This window comes from Belonocnema kinseyi, chromosome 2 (genome assembly GCF_010883055.1).
Source record: "Belonocnema kinseyi isolate 2016_QV_RU_SX_M_011 chromosome 2, B_treatae_v1, whole genome shotgun sequence".
NCBI lineage: Eukaryota > Metazoa > Arthropoda > Insecta > Hymenoptera > Cynipidae > Belonocnema > Belonocnema kinseyi.
The window spans coordinates 117367736-117393159 of record NC_046658.1 but is presented as its reverse complement, the minus strand read 5'-3'; the positions used below and the strand labels follow the sequence as shown (position 1 = coordinate 117393159).

The window sequence follows — 25424 nt, the reverse complement described above, 5'->3', positions numbered from 1 at the left end:
TATTGTACAACGTTGAATGATTATACAATTTATTTGTTTAAATGTTCTACAGCCAACAATTTTATTTAATTTTATTTTTTATCATAAATATTTGAAGAAACTAACTAACAATTCGAAATATTTCTGCTTGCGCAAACGGAATTTTTCAAGGCTTGTGGAAAAAGTGTACCGTTGTCATTAGGTTAAATCAGTCAAAGCGCGTAGTATCGTAAATATAATTAAAATTATGCTAATTTTTTCTGAACCTTCCTTCATAATCTGGCATGACGATTTGTTTTGAAGCTGCTAATGTAATTAACAACTTCTTTTGAATGATTATTTAAATCATGTGACAATAAAGATTATGAACACATTCCTTTTTTTCTAAAACTTAGACAAAATGTTAGAAATTTTAAATAATATATTTCTCAAGCATAGCAAATTTTTCAGATCAAAATGAAAGTATATGAAATGGCCTTATCTAGTAAATTATTCTTGCATATTATTTCATCACTCATTTTTTAAAAGAAAAAAATCTGAACGTTTGATCAATAATGTTAAAATAATATTTTTTATCATTTTTACTTTTCTCATCTGCTTAATCATTTTTGAGGAACTCATAAAATAATTTTTTATTTAATAGAATAAATATATTGGTGTTTTCTATATAAGCAGAAAAAAAATGAAGTCATCTAAATATGAAAAATGTATACACTGCAAAAATATCACATTTTTAAATTTTAAACCCGATTTGAAATTAGCCTTACAGTTGTTTTTATGTTCGGAAATAATTCGTCTGTTTTAATCTAAAATATTTATTTGAAAAACGCTAGAGTTTTTTTGTTATAAAATAATTTTTTTGTAAATGTAGTGAAATAATAAAAAAATTAACCTATAAATAATAAACCTATTAAATTTCTAAAATAACAAAAAATATTTACGAGAGTAAATAATTTCTTGAATTAATAATGCCGCTACTTTTATACTGAAATTGAGCCAATTGTTACACTACGTACTGCATTCTGAGAAAGTTTGTAATTCTTTCAATTGTAAATACAGGCTTCTGTCAGCATACTTTCGCCAAACATGCCTGGCACATTTTAACCAAATATTAAGAAATTATAGGATAAGACAGTGAAGAAATTTTCAATACCAATATTGTCAAGTAAATACTTCTTTATGGTCGTAAATTGTGTAAAGATTAAAAATATTTTTTTTGTATTCAAAAAATAAAAATAAAAAATGAAATAATTTATTATCAGGAAGATCACATCAGTTTTTGTATAAAATGATTATAAATAATTTCAAAGCATTATAATTGTCTAAAGTTTTATAATGCTTGCGGAATTTGATAAGTTTCAGATGCAATTGCTGTGGGGGTACAGGCAATTTCGCTTATCGTTTAAATAAAGCAGTAAGACAAATTGAAACCGTATGCCATTTGAATTTCGCTGAGCTGGACTTGAAAGCGGGAGTTGTTAAAAAGTGAATCAATTTAACTGCTTATCATTTCTTAAGAATAATTTAATTACAATTTGTTTCTACTTTCGTTTCAGTCACAAAGCTCCTTGTGAGTAAACCACAACTTTTGTTATTAAACTTTTTTTCAAATGATTTTCTTCATTGTTAACAACCAATTATGCATTACACAAAATAAAAAAAATACTGCACAATTGAATCATTCTTTTTTTTAAACAATAAATAGGGTCATGCTTTGAGAATAATTGATTGCCAGAATGAGAAAATTTATACAAGACAAATATTTTGTGAAAGGTACTTCATAAAAAATGCTGTAACCCTAGTCTTGGCGTAACTTCCAGAGTAACTGATTACAGCAATATTTCGAGATATTTGATCAGAGATGATTTCTGAAAAAAATCATTTTTTGACGATGCACTGAATTTAAAGCAAAATAATTTTCTTCATACGAATGTTCCCATTCTTGCACCAAAACGAAACAATTTCTAGAAGCGACAAGAAAAAATTAACTTTTAAACCACGAACGGCCACATTTGCACCTCTATCAATGGTTTGTGCATCATTCAGTTGGATTATGTAGTGAAAGTTTAAAAAAATTAAATTTTGATTTCTATTCATTTGGTTTATTTCTTCAGCGAAATGATTTTAGAATTTAAAAAAGCCATTCCTGTAAGTATATTTACCTATTTAAAATTGTATAATTTAATTATAAACATGCATAACTTTTTTCAAAGCTAATTTTGTTGTATAATTTGAGAAATGTCAAGATGTCGATTTCAAGAAAAGGATCATTTTTGCGCCAGTATTTAATGAGTTTTTTTAATTGAAATAATAATCTTCTGGTAAGAATTTCAGAGATATTAATTTGATAAATTAATTCCGCTCATGAAACTCAAAAAATCTTTTATGAACCAAATGATCATGAGAAACCTGTTTTTATATTCTTAGACGGTAAAATATCCCTTTTCTTGCTAAGGGTGGAAGTTAAACAAATTTTGTTCTTCTTTTCAATTTTTGACTATAATATTATAGCAAAATGCATTAATGTTCCGAAAGCAAAAATTTCGTATTTCACAAACTAATTTAATTATCATTGTAACTTTAATTAATTCTCTAAATGTCGTTTCGTCATATATAATATTTCCATATTAAAATTAAAAGAATGTTGGAAAAACACTTACAGAAGAATAATATCACAAAAATCGCATTTTTTAATTTTTTAAAACTTTTCTTATTGAAAAATTGAAACTTTGAATCCTATGGTAAAAAATATTTCAGCAAAATTTAAAAAAATGGTAAATAATGTACATGTCATTTGGAATGATTATTATCAGACTATACTTTCTAGTTAAAAATGATCAATTTTCAACAAGAAAGATGATTTTTTAACAACATCGTTGAACTTTCGACATGCAAAAATTAACTTGGAAACCAAGTAGTTGAATTTTCAAACAAGAGAAATGAAGTTGAATTTGTAACCAAATGATCGAAATTGCGAACAAAAAGGATTGAACTTTATCCGAAACCAGTTGCATTTTCATTCAAATATTTGAATTTTTTAATGAAAAAGACGAAATTTTTGAAACGCAATTAAATTTTCAATAAAAAGAACGAATGTTTTGACACGAAAGTTACATTTTCATAAAATATATAGAAATTCTACTACAAAATAGTTTAATTTTTCACAAAGTAAATAAATTTTCAATAAAATAGTTAAATTTTCGTCTAAGAAAAGATTCTCATTAAAAAAAACAACAAAAAAACAAAACAATTGAACCAAAAAGGTAAATTCTCAACGAAAAATGTAACACCTGATATTTCAACAAAAAAATTTGATTTTAAATCAGTCACTGGTGAATTCAACCGAAAAGAATGACTTTTCAACAACAAAATTACATTTTCATCAAATTAATTAAATTTGGTACAAAATAGTCGATTTTTTAACAAAATAATTCAATTTTCAACATAATAGTTGAAGTTTCAACCAAGAAAAGATTCTAATTTATAATAAAAAAAACAGGGAAATTTAATCAAAAAGATCAATTCTCATCGAAAAATGTTATAATTGATATTTGAACCAAAAAATGTTTTTATGTTAAACTAAGGGCATGTGACACTTAGAAAATTGTCGATTTTAGCAGTTTTAGGTTCTCCCGGCTTTTTTCTAGAATAATAAATATTTGGCTTAAAAATTTGGGAAATGATAGCGAACATTCTAACGGACGTCCCCACACACTTTTTTTGTAGGTTAATTCAAAAAAGTTTTAATTTAGCAAAATGTGATTAATTTGCATAGCGCTTAGGAAATAGTATCGATTTTTTCAGTGTTAGATTCCCCCGGCTTTTTTCCTAGGATAAGAAATATTTTGCCTTCAAAATCTGGGAAATGATAGCGAACATGCTAATGGACGTCCCCACACACTTTTTTTGTGTTTTTTTTTATCAAAAAACTTTTGATATTGCTAACAACGTGCGTGTATATTTCGACTTTGTGTGTTGCAATTCACCTGAGCGTTGCTTCCAAATTACACAATATTTTTGGCCGAAAACTTTGGACTTACAAATAAACATAGTAACTAATCTCCCGGAACTAACCTTGTCTGCAGGCAATCAAAAAAGTTTATTTCATAAATAATTTCCAGATTATCGGAAAGGCAGAGATGAAAAACAACGTAACCTCAAAATAATACATATGCATAAAAATTTTATATAACACAATAAATTTTTTTGTTATTATCCCTCAAGAAAGAGTCCTGGACGTCCGTTATGATATTTTATAGCATCTCCAAATTCAGTTTTTAAAAATTTTCATTTTTGTGGAAAAAAGCCGGGGAAACTGTAAGTATCACATGCCCTTAAAAACAGTTGGATTCAACAAAAAAACGAATTTTCATAAAATTTTTCAATCCTAAACCGAAGTAGATTCATTTTTAACGAAGAAAGAAAGAAAGAAAGATTTTCTGCCAAAAGAGTTAAATTTTCAGTAAAAGACTTAAATTTTAAACCAAGTTCAATTGTTAACCAAGTAATTGAATTTTATACCATATTTTCAACTCGCAAATATGAATTTTGAACCAAAAAGTTTATTTGTAACGAAATAGTTCAATCTTCAAACAAATAGTTGACCTAAAAGCTCAACTTTTTACCAAAGAAGATAAATTTTCAAACTAAAAGGACAAATTTTAGAAAAAAAGTTGAATTTTCAACCAGGAAATTATTCAGTAAAGAAAAAAAATTCAACTAAATTGTTGAATTTTCAACGGAAAAAGGGTCAATTTTCAGTCAAATATAGAATAGTTACATTTCTTATTAAAAAACTTACGTTTTATCAAAATACTTTCAATCTTCAACCTATTAAATTTGCAATAAAAAATTGTAAATTCCCCCACAAAATATTTATAGTTTAATTTTCTACTCAGCTAAACTGAATTTTACACTTTGAATTAAAAATATAATATTTAAATTATCAGTGAAAAAAATTTAATTTTGAATAAAAAAAAAACAATCGAAATTTCGACAAAAAAAACAATCTAAATTTTTAATTCCAAATATGTAAATTTCAGCGAAAAGGTGTTGGATTTTCTCATTTGGTTTGATTAATTCAGCACAATGAAGCCAAAAAACGAGAAAAAGGGAGAGTTCTCCAAAAATCTAGGGAAAATATTAATTCTTTTAAAAATGGGCAAAGAGGAGGATAGGGGAAAGAGTGTGAAATCTGTATTTGGATGATTTACTTATAAAATAAAATCACTAATTTTCATTTTTTCAAGCATTTCAAACAAATTTTATTCCACGTGTGAATAATAGTTAAAAATAGAATTATAATCGACATGGCCCTTTCTTAAAAATTCACAGTTAAAATTGGCCTAAAAGGACATATTGTAAATGTTGTAAAACATTTGTTTCTGCATTGCCTTCATTATTAATCATTGTTATTTGTCATCAAACTTTATTTACACTTGATTCAGCAACATCGTAGGGCGTAGGTTATGGGTCATATTTGAAAAATAACACTCTATGTAAATATTTTGTAATTGATCTAAGAAAATCATAAGCTTAGCTTAAATTAACATGAATAAATTTGATCTTGTACTAAGAATTAATTTGCTAATTGATATTTAACTAAGAACCTGTGAATCTTCACTAAAGGTCTTAACATAGGAAAGATAGAACTGGTTATAGTTGACCAGAAACTCGTTAGTGAACGGTTAATGTTCTTGAAAGCCGAGGAACTACACGCCGAGAACGTTGACCTATAATAGTGCCCTCAGTAACTTTCGTTTAAAAAGTCCGAAAAAGTTTCTGATTATGAATATCAAGAATGCTTTTTTCAAAGCTGGTTTAACACATTTTTCAACAAATTTTTTAAACAATTACGTCAGTTCTTGAGAAAAAAGTTTATAAAATAAGAATTTTTATGATAAAAGACTTTATTTACAAGGTCCATGCTAAAACTTTGGTAAAACCATTTTTTTTTACTTTGCAAAAATCTTAATCGTTAATAGAAATTATCATTACCACTCTGAAAAAATATTTCTTTTGTCAATAACAGTTGTTAATAATAAAAACCTTGTTTTAAGCTACCTGCTCCTTTATTCGTATTTCTTGAATCAGACAGAAAGAAAGACTTTTATCTCTCTTAAATTTGCTTTTAATTCAAACCGTTTGTTATTTACGGCCTTAGAAACAATTAATTGTAAAACCATGATTCATCTTTGCCAGCTGCAACTATACAGTTAAGATTTTCGAATATATTTTTAGTTACTTTTTAGCTTCCGAATAATATTTCCCTCTGTTACCATCTTGAATAGATCATTGTTTTATTAATAACAATTATATACATCATAGCTCACTCTCACACTGCAGTAACAAAACCGCTTATATTATATATATATTAAGAAAAAACGCAAAATAGCTATAAATACAAAAGGTTATTATTAACAAAAAGAAGTTTTATCGGCTATTAATCTAATAAAATGTTAGTTTTCAAAGTGGTAATAGAGAAAAATATTATTAGCAATCTAACAGATAATTAATTAAAAATAAAATAAAAAATCTGAGCTATAAAATTGCGGCTGTCAAAGACAAAATAGTATTTTGCAATTAATTGTTTATCATTCCATAGTTAACAAATGCGTATAATCAAAAGACAAGATATACAAAATTTTTCTTTTTATCGAAAATAATTTCAGAATTTTTTTTGTAAACTAACTCTAACAGAGGTCACTGGACTATAGCTACAGTTCTTCTCTTTCTTCTCTGCTCATCTTGGAATGTAGCATAGTATGTTTATAATCAAGCGGTTCCTTTATAACGGTAAAACCATCTTCAATTTCCTATTCAGTGGGTAGTAAGTGAGACCTAATTCACATAAGATTAATCTCGACCACCTACTTATTTGGACCCTGGCCTGCATTTAAACCTAAACGGAATCCTCGTAAATAGATCAAATAATCAGCAGCCTAGAAAATTATGTTCTCTCTGAAAGAGAAATAGAGTTTTTCTCATTAGCAGTTAATGCACTAGGAAAAAATAGTCATGCTAGTGCTAGAGACTTACTCGACGAACTTATGAATATTTCCAATGTGTAATTGTTATAGACAAATGCTTCAGAATTGAATTCTCCATATAGGTACAATATTTTATAGTCTATAATTATATAGTATTATTTTTTCATCATACAAACTGTTATGCAAAAATCCCTACAGCGCTATATAGGTTTATTCACCTTTTCCAGTTGATTTTAATAAACTTTTTGGTGAGATAATAATTAATTCAAAATAAACTGATATAATAAAAGGGATATTACAAATATTTATTAAATTGCAAGCAAAAGTATAATGTATAACACATTTTATTTATGATCGAAAAGAAATCAGAGCATGAAAATAGATTCACAATACAGAATTATATTTTCAAATTGTATCTCTTTTTCGGCTCATGAGAATCAAATACACAACAACATTTCACTTTTTCTTTATTCTTTCTTCGTGTTTTCCATACTACTAGGGAACCAACGTACTTCGAGATTAATATAGATCTCCTTATCAAGGATTATTTATAGGAAAACTACAATATTTGATTAATAGAATCCTGTGCCAATTAAAACTCACATAATACCTTTAAATAAACCCATAGATATTGATAAAAGTATATAAAACATTTTTTATGAAAAGAATAAGGAAACAATTTCAACTAAAAATTAGTTGATCCCAATTTTTGTTTGTTAATTAAATAAGCCTCACTGATATTTTTAACCGGCCCTTTAATAATATTAGTTACATTTAAAAAATTCAACCAATATCGTTGAAATTCATAAGTTTTATTTTTTTTAAACGCTATTTAAATAAATATTAATAATTAAACATTGTAAAAGATTAAAATTACAGTACAATATTCATTTCGATCTTAAATAACAAATTTTGAACAGAGACTCTAAACTCAGGATTCGTTTTAATGTGCATGGTTTGCTTACGAATATTTTAAGAGTTCTTTTAATTGAGGCTAAATCATTTTTATCTTAATTTTTTTGAAGGAATCTTTTCATTTAAAATTTCTATAAAAAATGTTTTAAGTATTAGCAATTCGTACAAAAATTATGAGAAAAATGGACAGTTCTTACTCAAACAATTGTCAAACTTCCAATTTTTACGTGTAGTTTAATCACCTCTTACTAAAATTGTAACCTTCCCAAAAATGTTTTGTTAGATTTGATTAGATGCCTTGTGTTTTTTATATCAGATCTACTAAAAAAAATTTGGTACTCATAAACTTGAATGATATAATCTACTATTATATGGGCTTGTTTTAAAATCCCCTAAACATTCAAGCATGAAACAGACTTTTCCAAAAATCAAAACCATGAGAGTTTAAAAAAATATATTATTTATTGGAAGTAGAAACCACTTAAATATAATTTCAGGAAGTGTGCCTACCAGAAAAATTTTCGGAATTTATTTTAAGGGCTGTCTTAACACCTCTTGAAGATTCAAAGAATGAAATTGACATTTCCTTACAGCCCAAATCACTGGATATTTTTTTGATTATACTATGCTATGGGTGTCGGAAATCACTCTGATTCATTATTTTATGTTAAAACAATCCGTAAGCTAATTCAACGACTTTCCTTCTGAGTAGTATATGGTATATTTCCTGCTTTTATTATGAATTGATTTCCGATCAGAAGCATAATCAAAAAGTCTTCCGTGATTTTAGTTGTCAGTAACATGTCGATATTGTGGCTTGAATCTTTAAGAGATGTTAACACAATCTTCAAAATAAATGTCAACGCTTTTTCCGGTAAGAGACACTTCCTGCACTTATTTTAAAGTGAGTTTAAGTCCAGTAGTTTATTTGAGAAAAAAACTCATAGTTTTGGTTTTATATCAAAGTCAGTTTCCTTTCTTGAATCCATTTTTCTGATATTTTTCTTTCGAAATATGGATCTGCAGGTTTGAAATGAATTTGGCTGTTTACAATTAAGCAAAAAAGCAATCGTACAATAACGATGCTTTAGCATATATAGACTGAATGCAAAACCATTGAAAATTGAAAGACAGAAACAGAGAGTGAAATAAATAATTAAAAAATAATGATTTTTTAAACAATATTTTATAAAATATATTAAAAGGGTCATTCCACTTGAAAATGAAAAAATGACTTACTAATTTCCTTCCTTTTTTTAAATGCATAGTTTTTTAAATACCATATAATTTGGTGGGAGAATTTTGCAGTGTTCAATTTTTCGGCTGATTTTCAACGCTAGGAAAAATGCGAAATTAAAAATAAATAAGTATGCATAATGTTAGAAGTGTCATTAAGTTATTCAACAATTCGAAATATTTTTTTTATATTTTTGAAAAAGGCTATACCTCTTTCGTTCGCTAAAAAATAGGTCACTTATATTGGTGGACAAACAAAAAAAATCTGATATTTTGTTTTAAAAATGACCGAGAAAAAACTCTTTCTTATGGACTAAGAATACTCATATTTAATTCCATGGAATTTGTGTCGCAATATAAGTAAGATTAAAATTTTATAATTATGGCTTATTAAATATTAACTTTTTTAACATTAATATCTATTATTATCCAGGTTAAAATTATTAATAATATAAACAAATTTTATGAACTAAACATTTTTTAACATGTAGACGTGGATTTTTCAGATTTCGTTACAAAAGGCTATTTTTATACGCTAAAAAGTAACAAAGTCGTTCATCTGTTTATAACATTATTCAAACGAAAAAACGTTTACCTGTTGGTACAATATCTATGTAGCAGGTTATTATGGGTATGCTGAAATTAAATATACTTGAACCAACAAAGTCTGCAAGTTCAAAAAATGGCTGGGTTGTGCATTCGCTCATTAAATTTGTGTAAACAATTGGCACTTTTACCCGTAAATTTTATTTATTAATTTACTGAAAAGAAATTTTTAGTCCATTTTATGAAAAACCATAAGTCTATCTATTCAATAACAGTCAAAATATTGAAAATTTTGCAAAATCCTCCAAAAAAGTATTTGGAATCTCAAACAATATGCAAAATAAAAAATCAATGACGCAATGTTCGCTTCTCAAATAAAATTCTTTAAAAGAAAACGAAGTAATTTCCTTATAAACAAATGATTGTAATAATACTATATAATATATTAATAATAAGTGTTGGTTGTAAATAAATAATTTTCCAATTTAAATGTAATATTAACATTCTACATCCCTCATTTTCATGTTTAATTGTATTAATATTGTATTATTATTATTTTCAAATGTTTTTCGTCTCGTATGTAAAATCATGAAAATAGCGCTTGTTATTTTTCTTTCCACAAAGAAACCTGAATAATAATATATCTTTTCTTTGCTTTAATTAATTACTTTATCTACTTTTTTACTTCGAAAATCAGAGATTATACTTTTTATTACATGAACCAATTATTTTGTAACTATAATTATTATTGTCCAATTAAAAAAATATTGGTTGCATTTTTACAACTGCCAACACGGTTCATTTTTGTAATTATATTTATTATATTTCTGAGCTAAATTACTATTTGCTATACTTATTTTTTATCAATCTAATTAGGGGAGTTTAAAGGCCTTTTTCAACAGATAGATAGCAAGTATAAATTAACATGTCATGTTTGAGTCGCATTTCTTATGCTATTAGGTAATCTAGTAAATTAAATTCTGTACACGCACAGATACTAAGCTCAGTTTGAAATATGAGCTGGTGGATCATATAATCGTTGTACCCCAACGAAGACGAATTAACGGCAGCTGTTCAGAATTTTAATTACAACTTATCAATTAATTAATAATAATTGAAAAAATTATTCCAAACAAAGAGATACAATTTAAAAAAAAATGATTTTCCTTGTCATACTTTCTACAACCCTCAAATATATAACTTTTTATTTCTTATGGGCATGTGACACTTCGTCGTGTGGTCAATCGGGTACAGTTCCCCCGGCTTTTTTTCCACAAAAATTAAAATTTTTAAAAACTGAATTCGAAGATGCTATAAAATATCATAAATATCACGGACGTCCCCGGACTCTTTTATGAGGGATAATAACAAAAAAATTATTGTGCTAAATAAAAATTGTATGCATTATTTTGAGGTTACGTCGTTTTTCGTCTCTGCCATTCCGATAATTTGGAAATTATTTATGAAATAAACTTTTTTAATTGCCTGCAAACAAGGTTAGTTCCTGGAGATTAGTTACTATGTTTATTTGTAAGTCCAAAGTTTTCAGCCAAAAATATTGTGTAGTTTGGAAGTAACGCTCGAGAGAATTGTAACACACATAACCTCGAAATATGCACATGTTGTTAGCAAAATCAAAATTTTGTTGACAAAAAAACACAAAAAAAAGTGTACGGGGATGTCCGTTAGCATGTTCACTATCATTTCCCAGATTTTTAAGACAAAATATTTCTTATCCTGGGAAAAAAGCCGGGGGAATCTAACACTGAAAAAATCGATTCTAATTCCTAAGCGCTATGCAAATTAATCACATTTTGCTAACTTAAAATTTTTTGAATTAACCTACAAAAAAAGTGTGTGGGGACGTCCGTTAGCATGTTCGCTATCATTTCCCAAATTTTTTAGACAAAATATTTATTATTCTAGAAAAACGCCGGGGGAACCTAAAACTGGTAAAGTCGACAATTTTCTAAGTATCACATGCCCTTAAGAGAGGTGTAAAAAACAGTTTTTTGCCATGAAACCAAAATTTAAAAATAAAATTTCGGGAATTTAAATTGTAAATCTATATCAAAGTAGATATCTTTATTTGATCTGTCGCAAATGGGCTTGCGTGTCAAAATCTTTTGCATATTTATGTCGCCTCGTGCATAAACATCTTTTTCTATCTGCTCCCTTTTTTCTTTAATCTCAAGCAAAGATTTCAATTAAAATTGGATCAGTGCAGAACATTGTCAGTGTTACAGTTGAACGTCTCGTCGTCTGGTCTAAAGTTTCTCAAACAAAAATGACGTTAAAAACAAACAATCGTAAGTAAATTTCTATAAATTAATATCCTATTTAAAAATTACATGTATATATTCTAAACAGTTCAACCGATATTTCTTAAACTATTAAACATTTGAGAGTGAACGGAGTTTATTGAAAAAACTCAACTCTTTCTGCATCTGGTGCGATTTATTAGGTCTCTAAAAATATATGTAAGCATAGGTCACGTTTTTTGTTAAAAAATCATATATCTTGGAAAACGTCAAGTACCTCTCAAATTGTGCAATTGCTGTTTTTTTTCATATTTTATTATATGTATAAGTGGCTCGCACTAAATAGGACGTGAAAGGACCTTCGTTTCTAATCAAGGAGTGCATTTGAAAATGGCCTTCACATTTTTCTACATAATTGCGAGAGGCCTGTATGATTTACGCATTTTCTTCAATAAAAATGATGTTTTATGAGCAATCAAATCAAGAAATCATTAAGAAGTAAATCTCTTGTTTTATCAATAAAATAATTATTATGAAATTCATTATTATTATATGACAAAATTTATCATAATAATTATTTATAAATAAATAAATAATGAAGATATTATATGTGGATTCCACATCCCGTGTGGAAATAACCCCATTTGGCCCTATTACAAGTCGGGCACTAATCGGGGGCTAGTCGGGTTATTAATTTTGACAAAGTACCGAATCGAGGACTAGACGTGGACTAGTTGGGCTTTTTGTTGGTAAAATTTCAGTCGCAGCCTAGTCGGTGGTTGGTCAAGGGCTGGTCGGACCTTTTTGTTCACTAATTTCCATGCGGGTAATCTTCAGGCTCTGGTCGGGAGCTACTGGGGCTCTGGTAGGGTTATTCTTATCAAATGAGGTCATATCTAAAAAAGCGTCATGATTTTTTTATTCTAAAACACTAAGGATATATTTGACAATAATTTTACACCAATTTTTGGAGAAAAGATTTATTAATGTTAAAGTCATCTAAAAAATTCTTACTAAATAATTATTAAGTTAATAATTTTGTTAGAAAATCAACTTTTTATTAAAAAAACGATCAAAATCTACAAAAAGACGTAATCTTATTTTTTGTAGTATTTTATAAAAGATTGCGAATTTCTAGGAACATTTATAGATACCTTTGTATGGAATTTTAAGAAAATTCATGTTGGAAAAGATACATATAGATGTAGGTGAAAAGTCTGCCGAAAGTCATAAGACTCCAAATTTGTACAGGTGCTTATTTTTAAATTGATCTGAAAGGTTTGACATGTGTAAATAAAGTCTAATCCTTCAGGTAGTTGAAATTAGAAAGAGAAATTTTTTTGATCAATCAGTGAAGAGCAGTATACCAGTAGTAAATTATTAAGCACGGTACAATTCATATTTCGCTACCACCTTCATTTTAGTCTTGCTTTTCTGGACTGGCAGCTTTAAAGAAAATCCGCAAGGTCTCGACGTGCCGCCTCTCGCGCAACATAAATAACGCGTCGATTGTTTAAGACAGCAGTCCAAACGTAACGAAGGATAATTACCTGGAGCAGAGACTACCGTGACTAACGTGGCGGTTGCTGCAGAGCGAAGCTCTTCCATTGCTGCGTTCCAGCTGAAGTTTTAAAAAAAATTAATACTCCACAAATTTTGGGGAATTTTAGTTACACAAATTTATGCATTATTAAGCGTAGTATATAATCCCCATTAAATGTTAGGTAAATTTGAGCATTTTTAAATATTTCAAAAAAGTTTATGGAGGTTTCCGTAAATAATAAATCGGTTGACAAACTTTTAGGGAATGTTTCACAGATTTTGTGGAGTTTGTTTAATATTCAAACACGGATGTATTATTATATGACCCCTACTAGTACCCGATCAGGCCCCGACTAGCCCCCGACTAATCTACCGTGGCGCTACTGGTCAAGGGCTAGTCAGATTACCCGACTAACCCCCGACTTTAAGTGTGGTCGAAAGGTCGGGAACCAGACTAGTTCCCCATTTAAATTTCTACACGGGATCTACAACTATTATAATAAATATGGATTAGCAAATAAATAAGGGGCCATCCATAAATTACCTAAATTGATACTGCTGCGTAGTATATTCTTCAAACTAACCCCAAATTCATTTAAAAATGTTATGTGGCTTTGGCTTTGCACTATTTACTGAATATATAAACCCTTGGACATTATGAAAATCTAAAACCTTTAGTAAAGAATTTTAATCTTATAGATTGTCGTTGAAAAATTAAAGTTAAATTTTTGATCAAGGATTTGAACGATTGTATAATCATTGGCTCTCAGTCAAAGAAAAATTTCTTTGATTCAAAGAAATTTCTCATGTTTTCAATTCTAAATCTTTCAAATTGAAGAAATATCGACTGTTAATCGCCAAAATGACCGAATTTTTATTTGAAAATTTTCAAAATTGCAAAACTCTTCAATTTTAAATATTTATAATTTATAGTTATACAATTCTGTACATAGACAGTTTAAATTATAGTATATTGCAAATATTGAATTTAAAATTATTCAATTTTTAAGATTTATATTTTCTAGTTACGTAATTTTGAAAGTTTTTTTAACATAAAGTTCAATTTTTTAGATTTAGTAGGTAAAGATTTTTTCAATTTTATAGATGTAAAAAATTGGGTCGAAATGTGTTACGTATTTATGGATGGACCCCAATCCTTGTAATACTCTTTAATGTTTATTAGGGTAGGTCGAAATAAACCAAATTTTAGCAGTCGTAGATGGAACTGCAAATCTGGAAAAGTAGAGTATGATGATCCTGAAAAAGTATAATTAATTTGGACTTGATTGAGAAATGCCTTTGTTTTGCGCGTTAATAAAATATGTTTGAAAAAATGTCCTATTTTCGTAATTTTTATATTTACGTGGATGTCATTTTTTTCAAAATTTCTGGAGCCCTTAAATGGCGCCCAATATCTATACAAAATTTTTATTTGCAACCCAATCAGAGGTATTTACCAGGTTCCTACTGGTGAAAATACGCTGCAAAGAAGGCTGAATAGCGTAGGAAATCAGAAGCCTCAATATTTAGAATTTTTTTAAACTGAGCTTCTGATTTTTTTAAATTATTCTTTTTCAACTTAATTTAAATATCATTTTCAACTTGTCAATTTATCCTAGAGTATTTTAGTCACTAAATAACTCTCAAATGTTAAAAATAATATTTAATGTTAGTTGAAAAAGAATAACTTAAAAAATCAAAAACACAGTCTTAAAAAATCGCTGTATTTATACTTACGATTTCTTAGACTAATCAGATTTGTTTTGCGTAAATTTAGGAATAGAAACGTTCTAGATACCTCAAAAAAATCACTCCGCTCTTCTAAAGATTTGAAAATATATATTTTTAAACAGGGTTCTACTGAAAATTAATAATCTCTGATGGGGCTAAAAATAAAAATCTGCAAATCAAGGTGTTTATTGGTTGAATCCAAATTAATTACACTTTCTAAAGGTGATGATATGCTACTTTTCCACAAAATTTCATTTCTGATTTCCAAAAACTTTTTTTTTGTTCCTCCCTAATGTTTAAGTATAGGTAAGTTAGTATAATTATCAATAATTCACTAGTAATTAACCAAATTAGCTAATTAATAAAAATTATTTTGTTACAGCTCAACCTCGCGCTACTGAGGATTCTATCATTCAAAAGATGGTTGCTCAGGAAGCGATTGTGGTCATAAATGCTCGGAAAAATTACGGAAAAAAAGATCCTGTCCTTAATGGATTGAATATGACTGTATCCCGTGGATGTATGTGAGTATAACTATCACAAAATGTTTAATCTTTATTGAAAATATTATGAGAACTTTCTTCCTGATGTTGAAAAAGTTATTTAGTATCTTGTTAAGTATATTCTTTAAATAAATTAAAACAGTTGGCTAAACTCGTTCTATTACAGAAACACCATATTTAGAACATTTATTATTTGTACATCTTGTGCAGTTTACAAATATTTTTCCTAATTTTAAATGTGAAGTTTAAGGTCAGCATTACAATTTTTTTTAAAGTTCTTATAGGAAAAGTTTTTTTCATTACCTAACTCACAATGATTAGTAAATTGATCCACTAATTTACTTTATCAAAAATTTATTCATTAGTAATGTATTTCAGTATGTCTTTTGGTACATAGTTTAAACCTTTTCACTAATCCATCTCCTAATAAACAAGCATTTATTTTTTGTAACTTGCAGAAATACAATTTTTTTAATTATAAGTAATGCTCAGAATAATAATTATAATAGGCAAAAGTGAACCAACCTGATCTTCTCAAATTTCGTACTATTTAATAAATTTCACAATTTTGCAACATGTTTCGTTAACTATTAATAGTTACTTTTGATATAATGGCAAGTTTTTTGTGCTTTTTTTGTCCATTATGTCGTTAAACTTTTCTTGACAGCTAAAATCCTATTTTTAGAAGTTTATTCGTGATGTAGCCATTGCTTTAATGGTCACGCCAGTCTTGAGTTAAATAGCTTGGCAGGGGGGGGGGGGGTTAATAAGCAATACATTAGAATTATTTCCAGATAAAAAAATTTTCACTTATCAGCCAAAGTCTTGTTGAATTGAGGCCAACCAAATGTTATAAAAAAAAAGTGTTTTAGGTTCGAGGAATTGGATGTGAAAGTTAATAATCTGAAGGCGACAATAATCTTAAAATGTACCACACTTGACTGCGGATTGCGTTAAAAAATTTAATTTTTAGTTTGAAAATAAAATAAAGTCATCCTTTCATGATATTAGTTATCGGAGAACGGGTAAAAAAACCTTCATGCCGAAAATTTGGCTTATTCGGCAAAAATCGACTGAAAATTTTAAGATTAAAATTATATGGGTTTTCAAAATCAACTTTGTACATCAAATAATTTTTCACCTTTCGAATACCTAAAACTAAATAATTTTCTTTCTTTCAAATTTAAAACCGATTTTTTTTAATTGGAGTAATTTTTATAACTAAAAATAGGTATGCAATAAGAAATTTGTTTAACATAAAGAAATTTTTATTTCAAAAACCTGTCAGGAATCTAAGAAAGCTCATAAGCTCAATTCAATCATCAATTTTTGTTTCACTTTTTGGCATACTAGATTTATTACGATAAAAAATTGGACAATGAAAAAAATTGCTGATTTCTTATCACCAAAACTTAGTGAGCTAAGGGTAGTCCAAAAATTCGACTTTGAATTTTTGGTGATTGCTACCCCCCTTCAAATTTATTCATTTTTCGGAAGAATAAATTCCTATTTTTTTAATTGGTCAACAATAACCCGTGCCCTTCGACTTTTTAAATTAAATGAGGTTTTAAATGGAAAAGGCTTTGTTTCCGAAGGTATGGAAAAAAAGAAGTAATTATCATTAGCTTTTTGTAAATTAAATTTTAATTAGCTCTTAAGGAATATTGAAGAAATAATTTCCATAAAATAACTTTCAATTTGGAAGTCCAAAACTCACTTGTATTATACCTAGAAAATGCCCCAAAAAATGCTAAATAGCAGTTTTGTATCAAATTCATGCTGAAGAAGGTATTTTTTGGAATTTTTTCAATACAAATTAGTTTCATTTGGTAAGGTTAGAAATGATTAAAAAACAATATAAAGTCACTCGCTCCTTATGATAGAAAAATTAAAGAAAAAAAAATAGTTTTTTTTATCGTCCACACTGTGTCGCTTATTAATCAGTAGTTTCTTATCTCAAGAAATCGACCTAAAAACCGTAACTGAAAACATGGTATAATAAAGTGATTATTGTTTAAAAAATTTTAGTCTAACTTCCCAGATAAGAAAATACTCAATTATAAGCTACATAATTTAAGATATTCCAAAAGATCGAATTTTTTTCACCTTTCCTATAAAAAGGCGCAAGTAAATTGCAATTAATTTATTTAATAATTGCATACTTTCTTCCACAAAAATATCATTTTCAACATTTACAAGGGGAAAAAAATAGTTTCAACAAATAATAATTGCATAAAATTGTATAAAACAAATAAATTGTATCAAACTTGTCGCTTATCGAAAAAGTCATTTATGTTGACAAAAATTGAAAAAAATTCCATCTTTAGCATAAATTATTCCTGGAACATTCTTAAAGAGGTCACTGCCATTTAATTGACAAAAAGTTAATAACAAATACTTCTTTTAATACTATTTTCCAAAAATAAGCTTTTCCCCTTTAAACCCCATGATGAAGAAAAAAAATAGAAAATTCTCTTTCTGGAAAATGAAAAAAATAAGGGGATCGATCGCCAAAAATCGAAAGTCAAATTTTTACAAGTATAAATTTGTACCACTGCACTGTAACCAAGTATTCTTTTCATAATTTTTGAAATAGTCACTTATTTATTGTAACTTAGCATTTAGTTATGAATATCAAACTTTAATTACACTTATTTACTGACTCGAACAGAAATTTTAAATTTCAATTAAGAATGACATTTTTTCTGTAAATACCAATTTACACACTCTCATCTTTCAAAACTTTTTCAAAAAACTTGTCTTTTATTAAAACTGGCTTCTTGTACCTCAACGTTTCATTTTTGCCATTCAATGGTGAAATTACTTCATCTATCGCTTCAAGAATAGCATCCATAACATTCTTCGATTCTTTTTCTGCTACTTCTTCAGAATTTTCAATTTCAGTATCACCACTCTTTCTATTCAAATTTGCAAACAGTCCCCTTTGAGAAGGAGCACTGTAATCTCCGTCTGCATTTTTTATCCTTCCTTCTTCTTTTCTGTTCGGAATCTCTGGCAAAGGTCTCATTTCTTTCTTCGGGAATCCTGGCAAACCATTATTCTTTGCAAAATTGGCATTCTTCCTTTTTATATCGGTAATCTTCTTCTTATCTTGCGTTCCTGTCACGTCGAATTTTTTTTTCGCTAACTTTGGATGGCCATGAACTTCTGTCAAGGAACCCTTGAACTCCTTTGGTATTCCGTCAGAATGTATTGCATTTATATCCAGATCAGTTGCATTTTTTAGAGGTCTTGTACTAACCGAAGAAATATTACGAACTTCAGAAAAAGGATTTTTAAGGTTTCTAGAATCTTTATCCAGTTTTTCAACATTTTCTTGAGTGACTTCCGGCTCTTTTGGTATTTTTCCATCCAAAAGGACTTTATGTTCCCGATTCTGATATAAACCTTGATTTCCAGACATTGATCTTCGTTTAGTTAATTCTTCTCCTTCACCATTGTTTTCTGTCTCAAGATGAGGTTTACCAGTGGAGGAATAATCATCAGAAAGGAAACTATTCCGTTCATTTATTCTGTCAAATTTAGAAGTTGAATTCTTAAACTCTTCCATATTGTCACTATTTCCAAAAAACTGACTGTAATATATTTCTTCATAAATACTTTTAGCTTCCAAATAGAGCTTCTCTAATTTTGATTCAACCTCATCTTCTGGATTAGTAATCTCACTCGAAAAATTGATAACTTGTTGACCGTGCCCGTCATTCAATAAATCCAAAGTTTGACTCAAAACACTTCTAATTTCATCAATAATTTGCAACTGATTTCTTGATCTATCTATGAAACTTTTTGATAATTCTAGAAGAGCCTCACTCAGTGCACTTTTAATGACATCCTTTATGTGTTGAACCAGAAAGGCCAGGGTTGCAGACAGATTTTGCAATCTATCATTCTTCTCGTGGTCGTTTACATTCCTCTTCGAGCGAGTAATGCTAATTTTTTCTTCATTTCTTGGCAGTGACTCTCGAGTTTTAGGGTGCTTTGTATTCAGCTCTTCAGATTCATTGTCTCCTCGTTGAAGAACGACGTTAGGATAGGTGAAGTTGAACATGTCAAGTTGATTTTCGTAGAGCATATTCAGAATTCGATGCAAATTTTTCACACTTACGATTGTTTTGAGAACAATGTCCAATGTTTTATTTTTCGTTTCATTATTGATTTCTTCAGTTTTGAATTTGAGTTCTGCAGAACGGTTGGACAGTATTGTAAGGGATTCAAAAAAATTATCGTGGGATAAATTTGAAGCGGTGCAACATATTAGAATTGAAAGAACGCAAAGAAGGTTCTTCATTGTTGGTTCTATACATTGAAACTAAAGTGGATTATGAGGTGCGGATTAGGCCTTATCTTAAATCGAATGTTCTTGCTATTCTAAACGCTTATTAGCGCTTATTAACAAAACAAAGGCCAGGCTGATGACCATAGCAATGATAACATTGTTTTGAATTACTTCAGATGCTAAGTATTTTCAACAAAGATTTATCGCTAGAGCAATTATTATTTTCAGGTGTAAATCATTTGTCTAATACTTATTCTGCGCCAGTGAAAAAAGTATGATTATGATTACCTTCTTTTTTAAATATGCATTCTTCGTTCTTTCGTTTATGTAATGAAAATAAAGGTTTTTGAAATTGGGATATGGTTGCGTTTTTACTTTTTACAATATAAAAAGAAACATTACTGGAAGCGGGATATCCTGTATTCTAACTTTTAACATAACGAAAAGAAAGATTACTGAACATGGGATATAGTCGTATTTTCATGTTTAACTCGAGAAGACCGAAAAAAGACCCGGCTACATCGCAGAATATATTCTAAACTCAAGCAACTCCAACCTAAGAAAATATTGTATATTGTTAAAAAATTAAGCATTTGAAGAGTTCAAATTTGGAATCATACAATTTTATAAATTTGAATCTTTAAATTTTTTAATTTCTAACTTTTGGAAGTTCATCTGAAAATAGTCGCTTTTGATTTAAAATTATCCTATATTAAAATATTTGGAATTGCATGTTTTTAATTCAAAACCATTGTGCGACTGACTTTTATTAAAAAATGGTAAATTTCAACCCATTTTTTAATTTTAAATTGTCAATTTTGAATAATGTAATATATTTTGATATAAAATTGGTACATTTGATTGGATTTCAATATAAACTGATCATTTTTTAAACGCGTTATTTCAAGTTATTGAATCTAAATATGCAATTTTTTAATTTTGAACTTTTAAATTAATAACAAAAATATGGTATTTTAAAAGAAGCAGTTAATTTGCCGCGCTCAACACATATCAATCAATGGATAGAAAAATATATTCGATAATATAATGGAAAAATATGTAACACGTATGTCAATAACCTATAGCTTTACTTCATTTATAGGAAAAATTGAATCCATATCGATTAAAATGTTTAATTATTAAGTCCTCCAAAAAATTGCACATGTATCAACTTACCCCACTTGTTGGGTAATGCGGCGCACACTATTAATTTTACCTGTTTGCAAAATTGAAAATAATTTTCCAACTAATTTTTTTGTTAAAAGTAATTAGCGTCCAAAGATATGAACATAAAATATTGAACATTTCGATATTTGACCATTGAAATGGTCGTCCCCGCCGCATTACCTGCTTGCTCATAGTATTCAAATAAAACTTTTATTTTTAGAGGTTAACTAACTTTACCTGTTTGCGACGCACGATATCCTTCGGAAAAGTTAAAAGATCAATATTAACAAAGTTTGAATAGATTTGGGGGAAAGTACTATAAGTTTCAATGATTTTTATCGTAACTTCCATACTAGATGAGAAACCGCCAAAAGGAAGTTTAAGCTTACAAATTCAAAAATTTTCTTTATAATTCCAATCCGGAAAAAGATACGGAAAATTAAGTGTTTAAAAAAAATACCAAGAGCAAAAAAAAAATGATTGAAAAAAATGTCGAATATGCCAGGGATCAAAAAGTCCCTCTAATGTAGAAAATAAGAATTTTTATAATATTAGTATAATATATTCTATATTATTTTATATTAATAGTAAAGTAGTGAAATATTATAATAAAATTTATAATTCTATCAATTTAACAATGAAATTTTGCAATTAAAAAGTTTTAATGAAAATAAAATCAATAAACGGATTTAACAGTATTATGTCCATACATTTTTTTAATATTATACCATTAAAACATATCCCTTTCGGAGTAAGCGTGATTTACTCGGTGAAAAAGGAACTATGCAGGGAATAAGGTAATTTAAGAAATGTGGTACAGATTTCTAAATTGTTCTGAATGGCTGTGCTACTTATTTGAATAGCACCTTCGTTCCGCAAAACTGCTCCTCTTCAGGTTTTTGATCAATCTCTCTAGCAATCACCCCAAACAAAGAGCCTCACAAAGTCACCATGTGAAGCTCCCCACTCGGGCCCATTAGTATCTAAGATCTTTTGTTTCAGGCGGCATTCAGTCTACTGACACTCTTTTTATAAGCTACTTTTTGCCACACGTTTCTGTCCTGGCATACTTCTTTAGCTTCCTTCACGTCCATGTGTTTTTGCATGCAAGATCACGTGTTTCTCTTGTTTCTTCTAACTGAATTAAGGTCTCATTTACACGTTCTAAACTTTCTTTCCGTGGTCTGCCTCTAGGCACGCTGCCATTTACTTTACCCTAATTAACTTTTTTACTTTCTCATCAGAGAAGGTATTAGATTTGTGTAAAATTTGACCCACCCCAGTTTTTGTCAAATGTCCACGTTTTAAGATCCCCTGAATCCGAAAAACAGGTTTTTACGAATGTGTATGTATGTATGTATGTATGTCCATGAACACCATGCCTTTTGAAAAAATTTATCTATTAGATTGACCTTTAGTACACTCGTTTAGTGTCCTAAACTAAAGGTCAAGTTCATTAGCCAGCCATTTTGGATGAAAATTCAAAAAGTGGGCACATTTTGAATATTTTTGAGACCACTTTTTTAAAAATTCAAAAAATCTCTGTACGGTTATTCATAGAATTCAAAAAATTTAATAACTTATCCTAATGACTTTTTTTTGAAAAATCAAAAATTACTAGAGTTATAGGAATTTCAAAATCCATAAAAACAAACTAAAATGAACTATTTAAGCCAAACAACGCATGATACGAAAAAAAAGTCTAGAAAAGAAAAACGTTGCTTTTTGAAAGCCCTACAATATTATGATAACAACTTTTTCAATTTGGTCAAATGTTGAAAATTCGAAATTTGATCGTAGAAAAAATGTTTGAATCCACATTTTTTCAAGGTGTAAAAATTCTATGCACGGTTGTTTATAGTACTTCAAAACTTGAACAATTTATCCTTATGACTTTTTTTTATAAAAAGAAAATTATCAGAGTTAGAGCATTTTCAAACTACAAAAAAACAAACTAAAATGAACATTTTAAGCCAAAAAACGCATGACATGAAAAAAAGTCAAGAGAAGAAAAACTTTGCTTTTTGAAAGCCCTACAGGACTATGATAATAACTTTTTTAATTTGGTCGAGAAGTTGAAGACTCCAAATTTGATCTTACCAAAAATAATGAAAAATCCAAAAATTCTGTTTTTTGTTCAAACTATGCAAGATACGAAAAAAATGAAAAAGCTCAAATTGCGAGCCCTGGAAAGGACTACAATTTAAGAATGAATCACTTTTCGATATAAGCTACGAGAAAAAATGAGACAAAACTTGTTCATCCAAAAAAGAGCAATAATTTGTAATAGGACAGTTAGGTTTTGTTTTAGTCGTAAAAAATAACATTCTAAATAAAAATATTAAATTTGTTTGAAAAAACGACACAAGGTATGAACTTAAATTACCAGACCAAAGTTGTTCGCCTAAAAAGATCTATAAATGTATTATTATTTATTTATTTTTCGATACAACGAGTAGATTTTCTTTTAATCTTAAAATATAAGATTGAAAATTTAAAAATTAACTCTTTGGAAAAAGCACAGAAAAAACGAAAGAGGACATAGGCTCCTATATAGGACCCTATATAGATTCCTGTATTAAACCCTATGCAGATGCGCAATAGTTTATATTTAATCGTAAAAAACAACATTAAAAATTAAAAAATTATAAAAACAAGGAAATAAGAATTAGTATGATTCAATTTTTACTATGAATTGTAATGTTATACATTTATTGAAATGATACATGTTTCAGAGCAGCTTATAATACAATTTAAAGCAAAATAAGAAACAAATACAAAAATAATCATGATAAATATAATTTTATTTTTATTTTGCAATTTTTTGATAAGCAATCCCTGACAGAGTTACATAAATAATGTATTATAATTGATATAAAAGTATTGTGTATAATGTAGAAAAGTTGACAGGTTGGACAAAATCGAGTGCGAAGCACGAGATACGTGATGAGAATGTGATCGTGAAAGCCAAAAGAGCTTTAAGAAAAGAGAGTTCAAAATCACAAAATTACAGTTATCGGTCCGTTCACCTTTGATTTTAAAAGGTCTGTGCCCGAATGCGGAAGAAATGCAAAGACTAAGCGCGGAGTTCGATTGCCCTCAGTTACGTACGTATTTTAAAATGTTTGCGCATGAATGTGCGAAAATATAAAGACCGAGTGCGTAGCGCAAGGTAAATGCATAATCGAGCGCGAAGCGCGAGATAGATATAACATCGAGCGCGAAGCGCGAGAAACAACAGTCGCGCGCCCCAGGCGCGCTCAAACTTGCACGCGAACATTCTCTCAACATACCAAAACCATCTTAACCGATTTCTTTCCCATGTGTCAACTAGTGTCTCTTCTGTACCACATTCTTTGAGACTGATTTTGTTACTCACTTAGTCCATCAGTTTTTTCCGTATTTTATGCGAAAGAATTTCATGTCAATCACGTTAATTTTACTCTTATCCTTTTCTTGAGCGACCGCCAACCCACGTACCTTTACTGCTTCGAGATCTACGCCTTCTCCGTCGAAGAGTCCCATTCTTACACACTTTTCCACGAATATAATAAACAGCCATAAGGACATAAAGCGTCCTTGTCTGACACCTTGTATAATTTCGAACCAGTCACTCAATTTTCCATTAGCCCTTACATTTGATTTGTTATATTTTTTATTGCTTGTAGAAGCAATCAATGACTCAGTGCTCTTTCAGGACTTCCTAAAGTTTACTTCTATCAACATTATGAAAAGATTTTTCTAGGTAAACAAATACAGAGAAAACTTTTTATGGTACTCTCAAACTTTTCTCTCTCATCTGTATTAAGATAAATCTTTGATCCGTACATGATCTTCCTTCCCCGTTTCGTAAGTTCTTAATCATATCCCTAACCTCAGTGGCACAGACTTTCACAATTGAGTTCTCTAACGTACCGTGTTCTGCATCGCAGTTGCGGTGCCCCATAGCTTCATCTCCTAATAATTCCCTAAAAGCGTATCTCAAAGCGTATATCCCGTGTAGAAATTTCCCTATTTACCCCATTTAAAAAGTGGCGCTGGCCAGGCCCAGACCAGTTTTTCTATTTTCAATAAAAATAATTAAATTATTATGGGGCACAAATAGGTCATTAAAATATAAATATATGTTATTAACTATAAACACATTCTTGTTGTTCCAAATTAAAAATAATAAAATGACTCTCACCTATAAATGGCATATCAAAAAAAATTTTGTGGAGTTTAACGGAGGCTTGCCCCAAGTCGGGAATTCACGAGA

The 25424-nt window shown here is 28.8% G+C and overlaps 2 protein-coding genes across 5 annotated transcripts in view; one reads left to right on the top strand and one right to left on the bottom strand.

Annotated features, from left to right (window-relative positions):
• LOC117168292 (nicotinamide/nicotinic acid mononucleotide adenylyltransferase 1) overlaps positions 1–25424 on the bottom strand; it is a 100299-nt gene that overhangs the window by 2822 nt on the left and 72053 nt on the right. The window lies entirely within an intron of this gene.
• The window catches only part of LOC117168291 (ABC transporter G family member 23), a 63767-nt gene that overhangs the window by 11940 nt on the left and 26403 nt on the right, over positions 1–25424 (top strand). For 2 of the 4 annotated variants that reach the window (XM_033353818.1, XM_033353819.1), the window contains exon 2: positions 15582–15723. In XM_033353818.1, coding sequence (XP_033209709.1) covers positions 15582–15723 — 142 coding nt within the window. Of the gene's footprint in view, positions 1–11911; positions 11975–12352; positions 12425–15581; positions 15724–25424 lie in introns of those variants that run through there. The other 2 variants (XM_033353816.1, XM_033353817.1) reach the window with 2 other exon arrangements.